The sequence below is a fragment of the Pan paniscus genome, chromosome 4 (genome assembly GCF_029289425.2).
Source record: "Pan paniscus chromosome 4, NHGRI_mPanPan1-v2.0_pri, whole genome shotgun sequence".
Classification (NCBI taxonomy): Eukaryota; Metazoa; Chordata; class Mammalia; order Primates; family Hominidae; genus Pan; species Pan paniscus.
This window is the reverse complement of record NC_073253.2, coordinates 114,656,896-114,673,580: the sequence shown is the minus strand read 5'-3', so window position 1 is coordinate 114,673,580 and position 16,685 is coordinate 114,656,896. Positions and strand designations below refer to the sequence as shown.

Here is a 16,685-nt window from a genome sequence, read left to right as displayed (position 1 = left end):
TATCAAACAGGAAGAAACTCTACACCTTTGCTGCTTGTCTTAGCCAAGCAAATGAGGGTGTCAGAGAAACTGACCACCCTCTCTAGGCTGAAATGGGTTAGAGCAGATCTCAACTTCTGGAATTTTTAGTTGTGGAACCTTTCCTGGTAAACTATTATTTTAATGTCAATATTCTGGGAGGCAGGCAAATTTAAGGCAAGAGAGTACACTAAATCATAGGCACAGTGGCTCACACCTGTAATCCCAACACTTTCGGAGGCCGAGGCAGGCAGATCATTTGAAGTCAGGAGTTCAAGACCAGCCTGGGCAACATGGTGAAACCCCATCTCGACTAAAAATACAAAAATTAGCTGGGTGTGGTGGTGCATGCCTGTAATCCCAGCTACTTGGGAGGCAGAGGCAGGAGAATCGCTTGAACCTGGGAGGCAGAGGTTGCAGTGAGCCAAAATCATGCCACTGCATTCTAGCCTAGACAACAGAGCGAGACTCAAAAAAAAAAAAAAAAAAATCATAGACACAGTGACAATGGAAATATTTATTGCTGGTGGTTGGGTCTGTCATTTCCTAGAGGACATAGCTGGCCAGCAGATTTTCATTTCTTTTTTACAAAATAAACAAATGCCTACTTTATTATTTATACACAGAAAATTATATAGAAACACCACACAAACTGCTTGAATTACAAATATTCTTTGGTTTACTTATCAAAGTAAAAAATAACAAAAATCTTATCAGTTAAATAAAAAAGTGACATTCTTTATCAAACCTTCTTAAACACTGAAATGCACTCATTTTTATGCTCATGTTCTTTAGCAATATCATTTCTCCCCTTTTGCCCCTCATTCCCCTAAATTGTTTCAATGAGTTCATCTGTAGAATGAAGACTGTTACCTTTCTTAATGCTACTTACTTTTTATTATCTCAATATCAAGACCAATCTAGATTTTTTTTGTCTCTTACATGTGAAATGGATGTAAAAAATGGAAAATTCACCAGCACTTTTTAAGATAATATAAAAGAAGCCCTAAGCAAGCATTTCAAGGCAATGACACACCATTACATTTCTGAAAAATTTAAGTATCATTGGTACTTAAAAGGAGAACTCAATTCCAGAAGCATATTCTTATATTGGACATTATTCATAATAGCTAATATAGTTCATTTCCACAGTACTGATTTCAGATAAGCCACTTTTTTTTCCTGAGGGTTGACGACCTCAGACTTAAATCCTGAATGTCGATGACTCAATCTTAACAAAAACAGTCAGCTGTAGACATGAAAATTGAATTGTTTCAAAAGGAGCAATGATAGCAAGAGAAAGTTCTTGGCATTTTAAGAAAAGTACATATACATAGCAAGAAATGAAAGTAAATCAAAATACATAGCTTTGTACATGTTAGAAATATCCAATGTGCCACCAACACAACAACTGCCCTATTAAAAAGTCCTCAGGTCTGGAGACATCTGTATTTTTCTTTGTATAACTACATTTGCATTACCCAACCACGTATCTCTCCCATGGTCTGTTACCCGTTAGGAAGCTTTTAACCAGAATTTTTGGCAATATGCTTTTCTTCAAATAAAACAAGCCTTCAAATAAATCATTATGTCTGACAACTGAATTGGGCAAAGTCTTTCTGAAATATGTGTAATCTTTAGAAAATTCTTCTTTTTTCCTTCATAAATCAGCAGTGCTCCATCTTCAAATAAATCATGATCAGTCACAATCTTAACTCATGTGCTCATATGTTCTCTTCATCCAACATTTTGTTGATACCATCACATAGTTTTTGTAAGTGGGGTTTAAAATTCCCAAAAGGATTATACAAGGCAGCCAAAAATTCACAATCTGAAAAATGATCAAAGACATTATTAACTCGTCCATGTGACTTCGCAGTGAGGTGACGCTGAATGATTTGGTGCAGCATCTCTCTGCATTCATTTAACAGCCTGGATAACACATTCCGGTCAAAGGTATAATCCACCTGATGGAAACTGACCACGGTCATAGCAAGCTGATGAACTTTCTTCTTAAATTTCTCCATCAATGCTAGCTCATCTTGATTAAACTGATTATTCCTATAAAGAATGGCCAGCTTGATGACTGTCTTGATGAGGTTCTTGATGATCTTCTCTGCCTCCTTCTTGTTTTGGGTGTACTCCCTGGTCACTCTGTAGAGCTCATCCAGCACCTCACTACTTGTGTCGTCTATTAAGGTGGTGGCGATGGATTTGGACACCATTTTACCCAAGATCTTCTTTTGTGCCTGAACGGCCAGGTTTTTGGAATTAAAGACATCTGTGGCCACTAAAAAAAAAAAAGAGAGGAAAAGAATTAACAATTAGTAAATATCAGCAAGTGAAGCGAACTAAAAACAGATATTTGGCAGCACTTTTTTCCCTCATTTTCCCACCATTTGTGGTTTGTCTTACATCTACTGACATTAGTCTCTGTTCAGAAAAGAATTTTTGGCTGGGTGGAGTGGCTCACACCTGTAATCCCAACACTTTGGGAGACTGAGGTGGGCAGACCACTTGAGATCAGGAGTTTGAGACCAGCCTGGCCTACATGGACGTGGTGGTGGGCACCTATAATCCCAGCTACTCAGGAGGCTGAGGCAGAAGAATCGCTTGAACCCAGGAGGCGGAGGTTGTAGTGAGCTGAGATTGCTCCACTGCACTCCAGCCTGGGTGACACAGCGAGACTCTGTCTCAAAACAAAAAAAAAAAATACAAAATCAACTCTATACCTGTCATCTGGGCAACAGCAACCACAAGCGATTTAAAAGAAATTCATTTAAATGGAAGAAGAACAAATGGCAAAGCCATAATATTGAGTAAAATGGCAGATTAAGCAAATCAAAAGGAAAGCCTTGTTTTATAATCCGGTTGCAAAAAGTCAAATTTCCCAAGACATTGGCCAGTGCCTACCAATTTGGTTGTCCTAAGTACCTTGAATTTCAGCCTCCAGAAGTCGAGTGTTGGAAAGAAGTGCTACTTGGAGAGCTCATTGTCACTTGCTATTTCTGATGAATGGCCATTGTTCACTTTACATTTTTATACATTTTGGGGAAATAACCTTTTTCATGAGCTAATGAAATGTGCTACATGAAAAATATACTTTGAAAAAGCTGTTGCTTAGAGTTTACTTTTGGAATTATAACTTCTGACAGATGTTTACAATATATATAATAATGGCTATACATATTAAATATTAAACAGACACTATATGTAATCTTCCCAGCTTAGAGCTGGTCAAGTGAAAATGCTCAATAAATGTTTATTCTCCAAACCAAGTTTACTTTTCTTCTACCACAATTTTCCCCACTCCATGCATGTAGCAATTTTTTTTTTTTTTTTTTTTTTGAGACAGAGTTTCACTCTTTTTGCCCAGGCTGGAGTGCAATGGTGTGATCTTGGCTCACTGCAACCTCCACCTCCCGGGTTCAAGTGATTCTCACAACTCAGTCTCCAGAGTAGCTGGGATTATAGGTGCCCTCCACCATGCCCGGCTAATTGTGTATTTTCAGTAGAGACGGGGTTTCACCATGTTGGCCAGGCTGGTCTCGAACTCCTGGCCTCTGGTGATCTGCCCACCTCAGCCTCCCAAAGTGCTGGGATTACAGGCATGAGCCACCGCACTTGGCCCATTTCTCTCGCTTCTCCTAAGGCTTAAGAACTGCAGTTCTTTGGGTGTCTACTCCATCTCTGAGTCGAGTGGCAACTGTTCTCTCCATATATGCCAGTGTTTAAGCCTAGGCCTGGGTATCAGAAAGCAGTCATTTGGTAATGAAAGATAAAAAGTTTAAAAATACAGATACATACAAATGAGTCAAGGCATCAATGATTATATAAGATTATTTCTAGTTTGGATAGGCTAGCATCATTAGGAAGCAAAAAGGCAGCTGCTTCAAAATCCAGACTGGGAGGACATATAGGAAGAGTGACTCCCTTAATCCAGAACTGCCATGTTGGATTTAAAACTGGGGAAAGGCGGGGTGTGGTGGCTCACACCTGAAATCCCAGCACATTGGCAGGCCAAGATAGGGAGAGGATCACTTGAGCCCAAGAGTTTGACACCAGCCTGGGCAACACAGCAAAACCCCATTGCAACAAAAAACTACATAAAAAAAAAAAAAATTAGCCAGGTGTGGTGGCGTGCACCTGTAGTCCCAGTTACTAGGGAGTTGGAGGTGGGAGAATAATCTGAGCCTGGGAAGTTGAGGCTGCAGTGAGCAGTGATTGCACTACTGCACTCCAGCCTGGGCAACAAAGTGAGACCCTGTCTCAGAAAAAATTAAAATTAAATAAAATTGAGGAAAAGAAGAACCAAATTAGATTTGAAATTTGGACCAAAGTAGTTCGTAGTATATAGTAGAGGTAGCTGCAAAATGGTTCCTTATGACCTGAACATCATTTATAAATATACAGTGCCATACATCCACTCAAAGAATGCCTTGATTGAATAAGAAAGGGTCCCCTCACAAATGTCAAAATTTAAACTTCTGAAACATGAACTGAAACTGCAGAAGAACTAAAATATATTTTGAAAAAGAGAAGGAAAGTGAAAATGTGTGAGAAACAGCCAACTTTATGGAGAAGTTTCCATCATTTAATGTTTTATGTTTTTATCATTTAAGCAGAAATCTGTTTCTATTCCTATTCTTCAATGATTTGCAAAAGAGTATAAAGATTAATTCACACTAAAGAATTTATGTCAAAAGAAATGGCATCCATGTAGCTAACAGTATCACATTAAAACCAGGGACCATATTTCATCTTAGAACTCCTGATATAGACCTCAAAAAAAATCAATAAACTTGATTTATATAGGGATACCCAACCATTTTCAGCTACTCAGCAAATAACCAGGATTTCAGTAATATATTTCATATAAAGTTGAAATGTTATTGTGTTTTTTTTTAATGTTTTAGAACATGGCACAGTCTACAAATATCTTACCTGGGATTTACTACAAGTCTATCAGTTGGACATACTTCATGTTGTGAAATATTGAAACCAGAGGGAGAGGTATTCATAAGATTTCTCCTTTATCCAAGACTGGACTTTCATGTTTACACCTCTTCTCAGCTACTTTTCTGATTAAATCTCAATATCCCATTTAACTTCAAACATGGAAAACAAAAACTCTATGATACAGCACTTCAACTTCCTGCAAGAGAGTGTGTAACAGGCAAATCTACTGCCAACTAAGCAAGATCATTCCCCATTTACTGGTAATCAAGTATGAATCAAGATAGAGAAGTTGATCTCTGAGGCTTTCATATTTGTCCTAGAGGAACTTCAAACCCCGCTCCAGAAACACAGCAGCTGTGTCACACTTTCCTTTTATTCTTTGGGTTATTCCAGTGAAGTCGTCTTTTTAAATGAGGTTGAAGCTCCTTGTTCCCCTCCACCATCTGAAGCTCTTTCTCCCCCTCCACCAAGAAGACATGCATGAGTAGATTTATTTTCCAGCATTAGAGAAAGTTTTTTTGGAGCCAACTGGGGCTTGTGGCTGAGAGTCGCTGGCCAGGGATGTGTGGTCTGTGCTCATGAAGTTTGTTTCTTTTTCTTGCAAATTAACTGCTGTTAGCCATTCCTGTGCAGGCTCATTTGTCAGTTCCACATGCTCTACCAGATCCCTTAAAAGTCTGGTGTATCTCAGAGCTAGTCCGGGATCAAGTTTTTCTCCTTCAGTCTATCCTCACCCCTGTGTGATCTCATCCACTCCCACAGCTTCAGATACCACCCATGTGCCAATGACTCCCATAGCCATAACTCAGCCCTGACCTCTCTTCTGGACTCACTTTGTAAGTGCATTCAAGATTTTTCTTTTCCTTGACTATTTTGCAGGCATCTCAAATGTACCATATGCAAAACTGATCTTTGATTCTCTCCTGCCTCCCTACTAAGTGCTCCTCTTTCACTCTTTATGATCTCAATTAATAGCATCCCTTCCAACCTTTTGCTCAATCAAATCAGAGACCTGGGGATCATCCACCATACCATTCTCTCCCTCACCCAGTCCATTATTAAGTTCTTTCCATTCCACCTTCCTCCTGCATTTCTCTGAATTCTATCCATTTCCCTCCATCTCCACGGACAGCAGCCTAGTCCAAACCCCTTTCCATCTCTTTTCACATATCAGCCAGAGTTTCAAGAAATGAAATTTGCAAATGGGGCCGGGCGCAGTGGCTCACACCTGTAATCCCAGCACTTTAGGAGGATAAGGTGGGAGGATCACTTGAGCCCAGGAGTTTGAGACCAGCCTGGGCAACATAGCAAGACCCTGTCTCTACAAAAAAAACTTAAAAAAAAAAAATAGCTGGGCATGTAGTCCTATTTGCTCAGGGGGCTGAGGTGGGAGGACTGCTCGAGCCCAGGAGTTCAAGGCTACAGAGCTGCAGTGAGCTATAATCATGCCACTGTACTCCAGCCTGGGCGACACAGCAAGGCCCTGTCTCAGAAAATAAAAGAAAAAAAAAGATGCTTCATGTAAGTTCTTTGCTAACTATCACACCTCCTTGTTCCTTAAATCCTCTTCATTTGCCTACATTTTTATTGTCCGCCTCTCCCTACTAGGATTTAAACTCTGAGAGCAAAGATTCTGTATATCATGTTCACTGTGTCATCTTGCAGGCCTAGAGAGTGGCTGGTCCAGAAGCAGCAATCAATTTCCCCTATCTCATCCACAATATACTCAAATACTTCTCTATGAAAACATGTTGGCCTGTAAAACGAGAGTTGTAAATACATTAGTGGGTGTTTTTGTTTGTTGTATTAAAAGGTAGAAAAACAGGTATTTGTTTTACCTCACTAAACATGTGGTTTTTCTTCCCTCTAAGTGCGCTCCAGAGTATGATTTCTCTTACTGTCATCAACCAGTTCTTTTAAAGAGGAGAGATTTGTTGTGCATAATGGGAAAACATCCAAGGACAATAATGCAAATATTTAGAGTAAAAGCAAGGTGTAGTTCTGACTTGAACTGTAGCAGGAGATTAAACACAGGCCCACCTCTACTTCTGGCTGGATCTATGTTTAGACATGTGCCAGAGGGATACCTAAGGCATGTCCTGGGAAGCAACTAAGATGTAAACAGGAGATGTTCCCCAAGGAGAAAGTACTGAAAATATTCATTCAGTTTTTTGCCTCTTAAGATGAATTCACTTGTGTTTGGAAACAGACATGTAAATTGTTCATTAATGAAGAATAATGCTGTATTAAAAAAATATATAAAGCATTACCACCACATTAAAACTGTTTAAGATTATTTTCTAGAAATAGGGTGTAAATGTTATTTTACATTACTTATCTTACCTCCCTCCCTCTCTGTCTCTGTATCTCCTCCCTTGGCCATTTCAGCAACATTTGCTGTAAGGCAAAGTGATATTTAGGGAATTCTGGCTTTAGCATCAAAATTATAAAGTTAGAGATAAATATGGTAAAAATATACTGACCCAAATATTCAAGAAAAAATATGCTCAGAAGGAAAAAAAAGTCCTTTGTTATTAATACTTATAGTTTTATGAAAATTAACAAAAATGCCCCATAACATAACTACTCCCACTGAGAATTTTCTAATAAAGTACTCAAATCATTTTCTTTACAGTCTTACCAGTTAATACATAATTTTTTCCCCTCAAATCTATTATACTTGGGACTCTTTAACAGTGATGACAACAGATGTACATACATTGCAAATTCTTCCCTAGTTAAAACTCGATCCAGGGTTCCAATATTAGGAAGGATAGAAAAGATAATAATTTGGAAAGCATGTCTGGCTGTTGTCTGTTAATAAAAGTTCTTTAAATAAATATATAAAACCTTAGCTCTCTTGCATCTAAATAATTCTAAATCTAATGGGACTTAGTAAAAAGTCAGCTTTGGTGGTAAGAAAGTGGCCAGAACAAACAACGAACCCTGTCATAAGAAGTCAGCAGGCGAAGAGTTGACCTCCCTACATGGAGATTTGGCAGTGCTCCAGAGAAAAGCAATGAATGCTCGGAGTAGCTAGTGATGTGTCAGTGTCACCAGCTTTCATACTCAAAATCCCAAAGTCAGAAATTCAACAGCATAGAGAAGAAACAACAGAGGGAAAGAGAGAGGGAGAAGGAAGGAAGGAAGGAAAGAGAGGGAGGGAGGGAGGGAGGGAGACCCAGTAGAAGCAGCACAGATATGAACTCTAAAGGGGGCTGCCCTGGAAGGGTCAGAAGCAACGACCATGGCAGCAAGCTGGAGGCAGTCTTATCACCTAGAGAGAGAAGACAAGTGCCAGGCACCTTAATCCCAAAATTGGCCTTATGCCACACAGATGGAGGCTGTCACACAGAACATAGTCTTGGGAGAATCAATACATCTGAAGTCCTTAACCTGATACGGAATGCACATTTTGGGGTATATGCACATCCCCCCAAGTGGTTAAGAACCAGTGACAGGCACCGTTACAGTGGCAAGCTAAGTCATTCACTCTGTTTCTTATACTCCAGAAAAATACATGCTAACCTTAAAAGGCAACATAGTAAAGAAGACATGTCAGAGAAAATGGTGACTTTGAAATACTCCTCCCCCGCAAAACAAAACAAAACAAAACACTGGGTTCTTTTGACGGGAGTATTAGGAATTGTCTAAGACACTCTTCCAGATTCCCTTTATTTTCCTTCGCTTAGCTATTTTATAACTCTGTAAATTGTAGAAAACTGATAATATTGCAAATGGCTCTTCTACATACAGACACAAATAAAATGTGTTCAGTGGAGCTGCAATTGATTCCTGATTTTCTTGTTTGACTGCTCTTAAGATCCTCCTTGAACCAAATGTAAGAGCTTACTGGTTCCCTCATTAATAAATGAGTTAAGTAAAATCTTCAATATGTGCAATTTGTATTTATATGAGAGTCATGAATTTATCCTCTTAGAAAACATACCCTGTAACACATATTAGAATGTTTTCCACCGAAAACTTTTTTTTAAAAAGACTGCAGTATGAACCTTTAATGCACTAGTGTTCTTTTTCTGTGGCAACTTATTTCCCCAGGGTCCTGGAAAACTATAGTATACTTATAAAAGTCCAAATACTCTGTAGCTAATGGTTCCATGAACTGCCATACTGCTCAGGGATATTACTGGTACTCGGCTTCCTTATCTGTAAGATGAGTACAATGATCCCCACTTTTTGGAGTTGTTCCAGAGATAAATGGACATGGACCACATAGATGTGTTTCACACAATCCCTGTCACAGAACAGCCTTCTTCATAGGTTAAAGAACACAACAAATTAAACTTCAAATACATTCTGATGCTCTTTAGTAAAGAATCACATTTGGCCGAAATTAATTCCTTCTGGTAGTATCATGAACTGAGAAATGCAAAATGCCAGATGGCTGGATGAAAACAGAGACCTCACATAGTTCAGCTAATAAGGAGTTACATCTTCTCTTTCATAATATTTAAAATATATAACATATTAAAAACTTTCTTTAGAAGGGAATTTCTCTTTTTTTAAGGTGCTTACTTTCTTGTTAGCAATAGATTTAGTACTACGAGGACTCTGATAGTTAAAATAGGGGTATTCTGCCTAGAGAAAACTGGCCTATCACGAACAGAATGAGAGCCTACTACAAGACAAGAGGAGAAGCCTAGTCAACATCCATGAAAAGCTATGCAACAACAGCAAGATGCAAAGGTAATGGGCCAAAAATAAAGCCAAAGTGAAAACCCACAGTTAAAAGCCACAGGGGCTGACAAGGTCACTTTAGAAGTCACAGCGTTCTCATGCAGTTTCTGAAGCCTCCCAGAGAACCAGAGATCCAACAGCAGGGCGTGAAGCCAAGTAAGAACAGCATGGATGGAAACAAAAGGCTCAAAGTCAAGAGTCCCAGGTTGTAAACTTGGGTGCAATTTATCTGAAACACAGTTTTCTCATCTTCTACACTGGAGGTCATTTCAAGTTGGTGTGGCTTAAATGAGATTTAATGACTTATAAATCTGAAAAGATCCAGCAGTGTACTAGGCCATTTCTCCTTACATCCCTTATTTGCCAAATTCGTGGACAAGAAAAATGATGCCTTGAAGAAAACAGGATGAAGCCTTTCCCTCTGTGATCTCAGGCTTTAATTCTGGAATCTCTTCATCATGATTTTGAGTTCAACCGTGTATCTTTTATTCCTGTGGCTTAGTTTTATGACGATTTTGAAAATGTCATTTCCTGAGTTTCAACTCCTCTAACTTCATATCAGACCCCATCTCTGCTCTTTTTCTATTAATTTGCCCCAGGAATCATATGATACCTTCTTTATGGCATAAACTCTGACAAAATATCCCTGCTGCTTCTAGGTTTCTGATACCAGTAATGGAAGAAAGTTTGGTGATGTTAGTATAAAGCAGTATGGTTGGACCTCAAAGACTGTCAGTCTCAAAATATTAGGATAGAGGTTATGGGAAATGAATTTTGTGGCTACCCAAAGTCAGAGCCAGAGGTTTATATCCACAAGACTCATTGGTTGCCCTAGGCAATAATGATTACAGTGATAACAATAATAACAGCAGCCCCCATTTTTTGAATTTGTACTACATTATCCCTGGAACCGCCTAGAACTTGAGTTATCTTACTTTTTTATTTTTTATGTTTTTTTAAGATGGAGTGTCGCTCTTTTGCCCAGGCTGGAGTGAAATGGCACAATCTCGGCTCAATGCAACCTCCACCCCCCGGCTTCAAGCAACTGTCCTGCCTCAGTCTCCCAAGTAGCTGATTATAGGCACATGCCACCACGCCCAGCTAATTGTTGTATTTTTAGTAGAGACGGGGTTTTGCCATGTTGGCCAGGCTGGTCTCGAACTCCTGACCTCAGGTGATCCACCCGCCTCGGTCTCCCAAAGTGCTAGGATTACAGGCGTGAGCCACCGTGCCGGGCCACGTTATCTTACTGAAGCTTTACGGCAACCCTAGGAAGGAGGTTATTATTATACTCATTTTAGAAATGAGGTGACTGAGGCCCAGAGAAATTAAGTTACTATCTCAAGGTCATACAGTAAGTGGCAGAGATTAACTTGAACTCAGATTATGTCCAACTCCAAGCTGTTACACTATAATACATGAGCTTAAGAAAAGAAGCTTCCTCTTGAAAGTATAGGAAGATCTAATAATGTCTAGCTAAGTGAAGTAAGATGAAAGAAAAGAAAGGGACCAGGTCTCCCTGCATGGAAGAAACAGACCATAAGGAAGATCAACCCAGCTGGGCTTGAAATAGCTTCCAGGGAAGAACTTGAGCAGTTTATAAGCATTTTAAAATATAACCTAAAACGACAATATAGTTACATTGTTCAAAAGTCAGAATATACAGAATGGAAAAGCTCTTTCTCATCTTTGCCACCCACTGCAGTTCTGACCCTCAACCCTTGCCCTTGCTTCCAAGAGACAACTTAGATTTGTTTTTTTTCTCCCTGCATAACTAAGCAAATACATGAATAGATACTGAGCAGTGCAAAGAAGTCTTCGAGGCTTGCAATTCTTAAGAAATGCAACTTTTGAGTGATGAAAGAATATAAACTGTATATGTGTCCATAATTCCACATAAAACTAGGACATAAAATGGTAAAATGCTGGAGAAATACGGGCTATGACCTTTGTTCCCACACACACATTATCAGTAAGAATCCTTCAGTAAGTGATGAGAAGGTAGCAAGTATGTAAAGTAGGTCTTTATTTAATGGTTGGGGGGCAAGTATTATGATTAGAGTGATTAGATAATTTATCATCCAAAGGGAATACTTTTGGAAACAGTGCTGTTAGTAATTACACCATGACAACAGATCTGTGACTGACCCAGAATGTAAGTGGTCACCCTATTTATGACTAAATAAGAAAGTGTCAAAAATAAGGATTTACCTAAATATTCAAGACCTGAGAAATTTCTTGGCAACCGCCCAAGGGCATTAGCTAGCTTCTCTTACAAACTACATTAAAAAAACAAAACCTTAATTCTTCAATAAGCTAAAGGAGTCTTATGGGGGAAAATTATCTCTAATTAAATAAGTTTGGGAAACAGTGTACACAAAGGTCCCCTTTGGAGATGCATAAAATGCTTTAATAATACTAAAGGCTTTGAGGATTAGTGCAATAAAGAACCATTTTAACTTTGCTTACCCAAGTTTTGCAAATTAATTTCACAAAGGATACCATAACAAATTTGTAGAATAAAGTCAGTGAAAATAATTGGCTAACAAATTAACTAGGGTTCTTGGTATTCCTCTGGAATGAATTCACAATTATCAGATGCAAATAGGGGAGTACAAGACAGGCAGTCAGGTAAACCCAGGCATTATGGTAATTGCAAGCACCGGCTCTAGAGTCAGACTGGGTCAGGGGCCTTGCCCTGCTACTGAGTGCTCATGTGCCTGGAGCAAATTATCTAACCTCTCTATGCCTCAGTTTCCTCATCTGCAAATGGGACTACCAAGAGGATTAAATGAAAGTAATCCATATAAAGTGCTTAGAACAGCACCAAATATAAAATAATTGGGTCAACTGATGTAAGCAATTATTATTATTATTATCATTATTATGGTAGATACTGTAAACGTTCTGCTGGTATAGGATGCCACAGGTCTTATGATCAGGTCTTGTGAAAGGAGTGTGGGGAAAAGAGAGAACATAAACCCAAAGACATGAGTCAGTCAACAAAAACTTTTGTTGAGTGTGTATAATGTATAAGATACTGTGGTTTCAAAGATAAATAACACTATCCCTCTTCTCCACTCAAGACTCCCAGGGACTGGTCCGGGGATAGATGAGTACACAGCTAGGCAGAATGCACCATAAATTGTGTAACAGGAACATGTAAAAATGCAATGGTAGCAAAGAGTGGAAACATTAGTTTTTGCTGATGGGGTGATAGAGGGAGGTTAGGTTTGAGGAAAGTTTCACAAAAGGAGATTGACTTCAAGAAAAAGAAGATTCTGCCTTATAGAAATAAATATGATTGTATTTCAGAGCAGATCTGTGGAATTACTACTGGCTAATTAGGAATTAAAAAATTTTGTTCATCAGTGTACCTATATGTCAGAAACCCAAGGATGTATGTGTGTCCTATGAATTTTAGAAAAAATTGAAACATTATATATAGCTTGTTAAGACCCAGGAAATACTACAAAGGTACTCCGTTTTTTGTTCGGTGTTTTTTTTATTTTTTTTGAGACGGAGTCTTGCAGGCTGGAGTACAATGGCGTGATCTTGGCTCACTGCAACCTCCACCTCCCGGGTTCAAGCGATTCTCCTGCCTCAGCCTTCTGAGTAGCTAGGACTGCAGGTGCCCACCACCATGCCCGACTAATTTTGTATTTTTAGTAGAGACGGGGTTTCACCATATTGGCCACTCTGTCCCTGGTAAAACTCCTCTGGCCAAAGTGCCACCCTTATTGGGAGTATAACCAAGAAATCTTGCCCGGGACCCTGGGACTGCTCACAGGAGTGGACCTTCTTACTACATCCTAGGAAAAAGAGACAGGGGAATGGCCTCTATACTGTGGTATATAGTCTCTGTACTCCGTTTTTTTAATTTTTATTTTTTATTTTTTGAGACAGGGTCTTGCTCTGTCACCCAGCTGGAGGACAGTGGTGCAATCATGGCTCACTGCAGCCTCAACTTCCTGGGCTCAGGTAATCCTCCCACCTCAGCCTCCTGAGCAACAGGAACAACAGGCACACCACCATGCTTGGCTAATTTTTTGTATTTTTTTGGGTAGAGACAGGGTTTCAACATGTTGCCTAGGATGGCCTTGAACCCCTGAGCTCACGCAATCTGCCATCCTTTTCCTCCCAAAGTGCTGGGATTACCAGCGTGAACCACGGCACCCAGCCAATACTTGGTTTTCAAGAAGGCTTTGTTTGGCAGGGAGAGGATAGATATAGCAGGTATCTGAGGAAGAATTCTTAGTGTCATGGGCCGTCCACCACAGAAGTGCCAGAGGCCTCTTAGAAATGGCTAAACCAACGGAATCAGAATCTCCAGGATTGCAGTCTGAGAGCCAGCATTTGTAGGAAGCACCCTACCTGATTCTGATATATAGTAACGTTGGAACACGCCTGCTCTGAGCTGTACTCCTAGAATGCCGTACTTAAAATTTTCAGACGTACTCTGGCTATAAAGGCATGCTGTGAGTAGATTATGGACAGATTTAATTCCCTCTCAAGATTTTTTTCACAAAAATACAGATGTAAGCTTGTGTAAGGAATACAGATAAAATGTTTCCTAAACAGAGCTCACTATATTAAACATTTTAAAAAATTTGATAAAGTATCCAAGAGAATAGAAAAGTTAGCCCATTCTAGATAATACTGTAAACCAAAGTTTGAACAGAGCCTAACTCTACCGCTAGGCTACAAAATGGCTTTGAAATTAAATTAAAATATCCTACAATTGTTTATACAAAACTGAACTTAGTGAACTATCCTTTGTCTTTTTAAATTAAATGAATCTTCCTTATTTATTATGTTGAATTAGGATACATTAGTCTTTCTAAAGACTTTTCAATTAAGCTGGATTTATTTACATATTTTCTTGAAGACATGAAACCTTTCCACTGTTGATATAATCCAATCATCTACCAGAATGTAGAGGATAATCCTCTCAACAGCTCCGTGATTTTCTACACTTTTCCATTCCTAAATTCTCCCATCCTGCCAGAGGCCCTGACTCTTGATGAATATTTATATTCATGCAGGGCTTAGAAAACCAGTAACATTTTAAAATCCAGCACACTAGAGTGAAGTTACTGAACCAGACCCACAGCTGGCATCAATGGTCAACACACCCTTTCTGGTTTCATCAGGTTGCTCCTGGCCACATAACAAAGACAAGAAAACTTACAGTTGATTTTTGTATAGTACTCTACAGTTTGCAAGATATTTTCACTAACACTTTTAAATGCATCTCTGGTTTGGTCCTGTTATTACTTAATGCTGGGGGACCCAGATAAGAGAAGCGAGGCTCAGAAGTCAAGTGACTTATCTAAGGGTGCATAAATAGTGGCAGAGCTGAGGCCCATTACTTCTTACTATAGCACACAGCTGCTCTATAAGAAAAGTGAAATTAGGATAATGTTCATTGTTTATAAATTGCCTACCAAATGCCATGAAGCTGCTTGCCAGCTGCAGAATCCCACTTCTTAGAGCCTGCCTGCTCCCCCAGATAAAGCAACTCCTCGAACTAAAAAGGAGCACAGGCCAGCCACAGTGGCTCATGCCTATAATCCCAGCACTTTGGGAGGCTGAGGTGGGCAGATCACCTGAAGTCAGGAGTTTGAGACCAGCCTGGCCAACATGGAGAGACCCCATCTCTACTAAAAATACAAAAAAATTACCCAGGTGTTGTGGTGTATGCCTATGGTCCCAGCTACTCAAGAGGCTGGGCTGGGAGGATTGCTCAAGCCTAGGAGGTTGAGGCTGCAGTGAACTCAGATCACGCCACTCCACTCCAGCCTGAGTGACAGATGAGACCCTGTCTCAAATCAAATCAAATAAAAATAAAACAAATAAAATGAAGGAGCACAGGTCAAACACATCAGGGAACAGAAACTAAAGAAAAGCTATATATCTGCCTTCACCTTCCCCCTTCATCCCTGCCTGAAAGAGTGCTATTGATCCTGTAAAGCTCAATGTAAATGCCGACCCTTCCAAAAGGCTTTTCCAAATCCAATGGCCAGAATAAATCTCTCCTAACCTGCTTTTCTGTCTTGTGAAAGAGTTAAATTCCTCTCTTATCTATTTAGAATCCTTGACAAGTAAGGTACAGGTACATGCCTTTTCATCTCTGTATTCTTCAAAGTGCTTAACACGTGCCCTCCAGCTAGCATGGGGTGCACTAAACCCTATGCTCTAATCTGCCTCCATGGAACCCTTCACTCTCTTTTACAGCAATTCATGAAGATGTATCAGGAAATCAACTCAATTTCTTCTATTTAGAGCTTAATAAATGAATTTATCTGTACTCCATGAATAAACACATAACCCTAAATACGGATACAAACTATCTTTTGTTTTATTTATTTTTAAAAGAGAATGTCTCACTCTGTCATCCAGGTTGGAGTGCAGTAGCCAGATCATAACTTACTGCAACCTTGAACTCCTGGGCTCAAGAGATCCTCCACCTTAGCCTCCTGAGTAGCTAGGATTACAGGCGCACACCACCATGCCAGGCTCTCTTTGTAGAGATGAGTTATCACTATGTTGGCCAGGCTGGTCTCAAATTCCCGGGCTCAAGTGATCCTCCTGTCTCAGCCTCCCAAAGCACTGGGATTACAGGCGTGAACCACTGCGCCCAGCCACCTTTTGCTTTAAAGGGGAGGAAGCTGTGTAAAAGAAATGCATTTTCATTTTTTTAATCTATTGCTTTTCTTCCCTGCCCTTTGCCAAAACATACAGAATAACCAGCTACTTTTGTTTGGAGAAGTGACCATATTTAGTTAACTCAATCCTTACAGCAAATGTTCTGGAATCTTCCATGCAAAGATCCCAAACCCATCTGTTTGAATATTTTAGGAGCAGTAACCTCTTGGCCTCAGCTTGGGCATCTCTCAAATATGCATCTTGGCACAACCTCTCAACATTCTTGTCACAATTTTTCCTCAATAACTGTATCCAAATGTTGTTAGTCAGGCATTTTATAGCCATGTTAATGTCAGGAGGCT

At 39.6% G+C, this 16,685-nt stretch overlaps 1 protein-coding gene across 3 annotated transcripts in view; it reads right to left on the bottom strand.

The window, feature by feature from the left end:
• Positions 1-520: 520 nt before the first annotated feature.
• Positions 521-16,685, bottom strand: part of TNFAIP8 (TNF alpha induced protein 8) — a 127,761-nt gene continuing 111,596 nt past the window's right edge. For all 3 annotated transcript variants that reach the window (XM_008952057.6, XM_063604602.1, XM_003826711.6), the window contains exon 2: positions 521-2,308. In XM_008952057.6, coding sequence (XP_008950305.1) covers positions 1,743-2,308 — 566 coding nt within the window. In that variant the 3' untranslated portion in view covers positions 521-1,742. The remainder of the gene's footprint in view (positions 2,309-16,685) is intronic.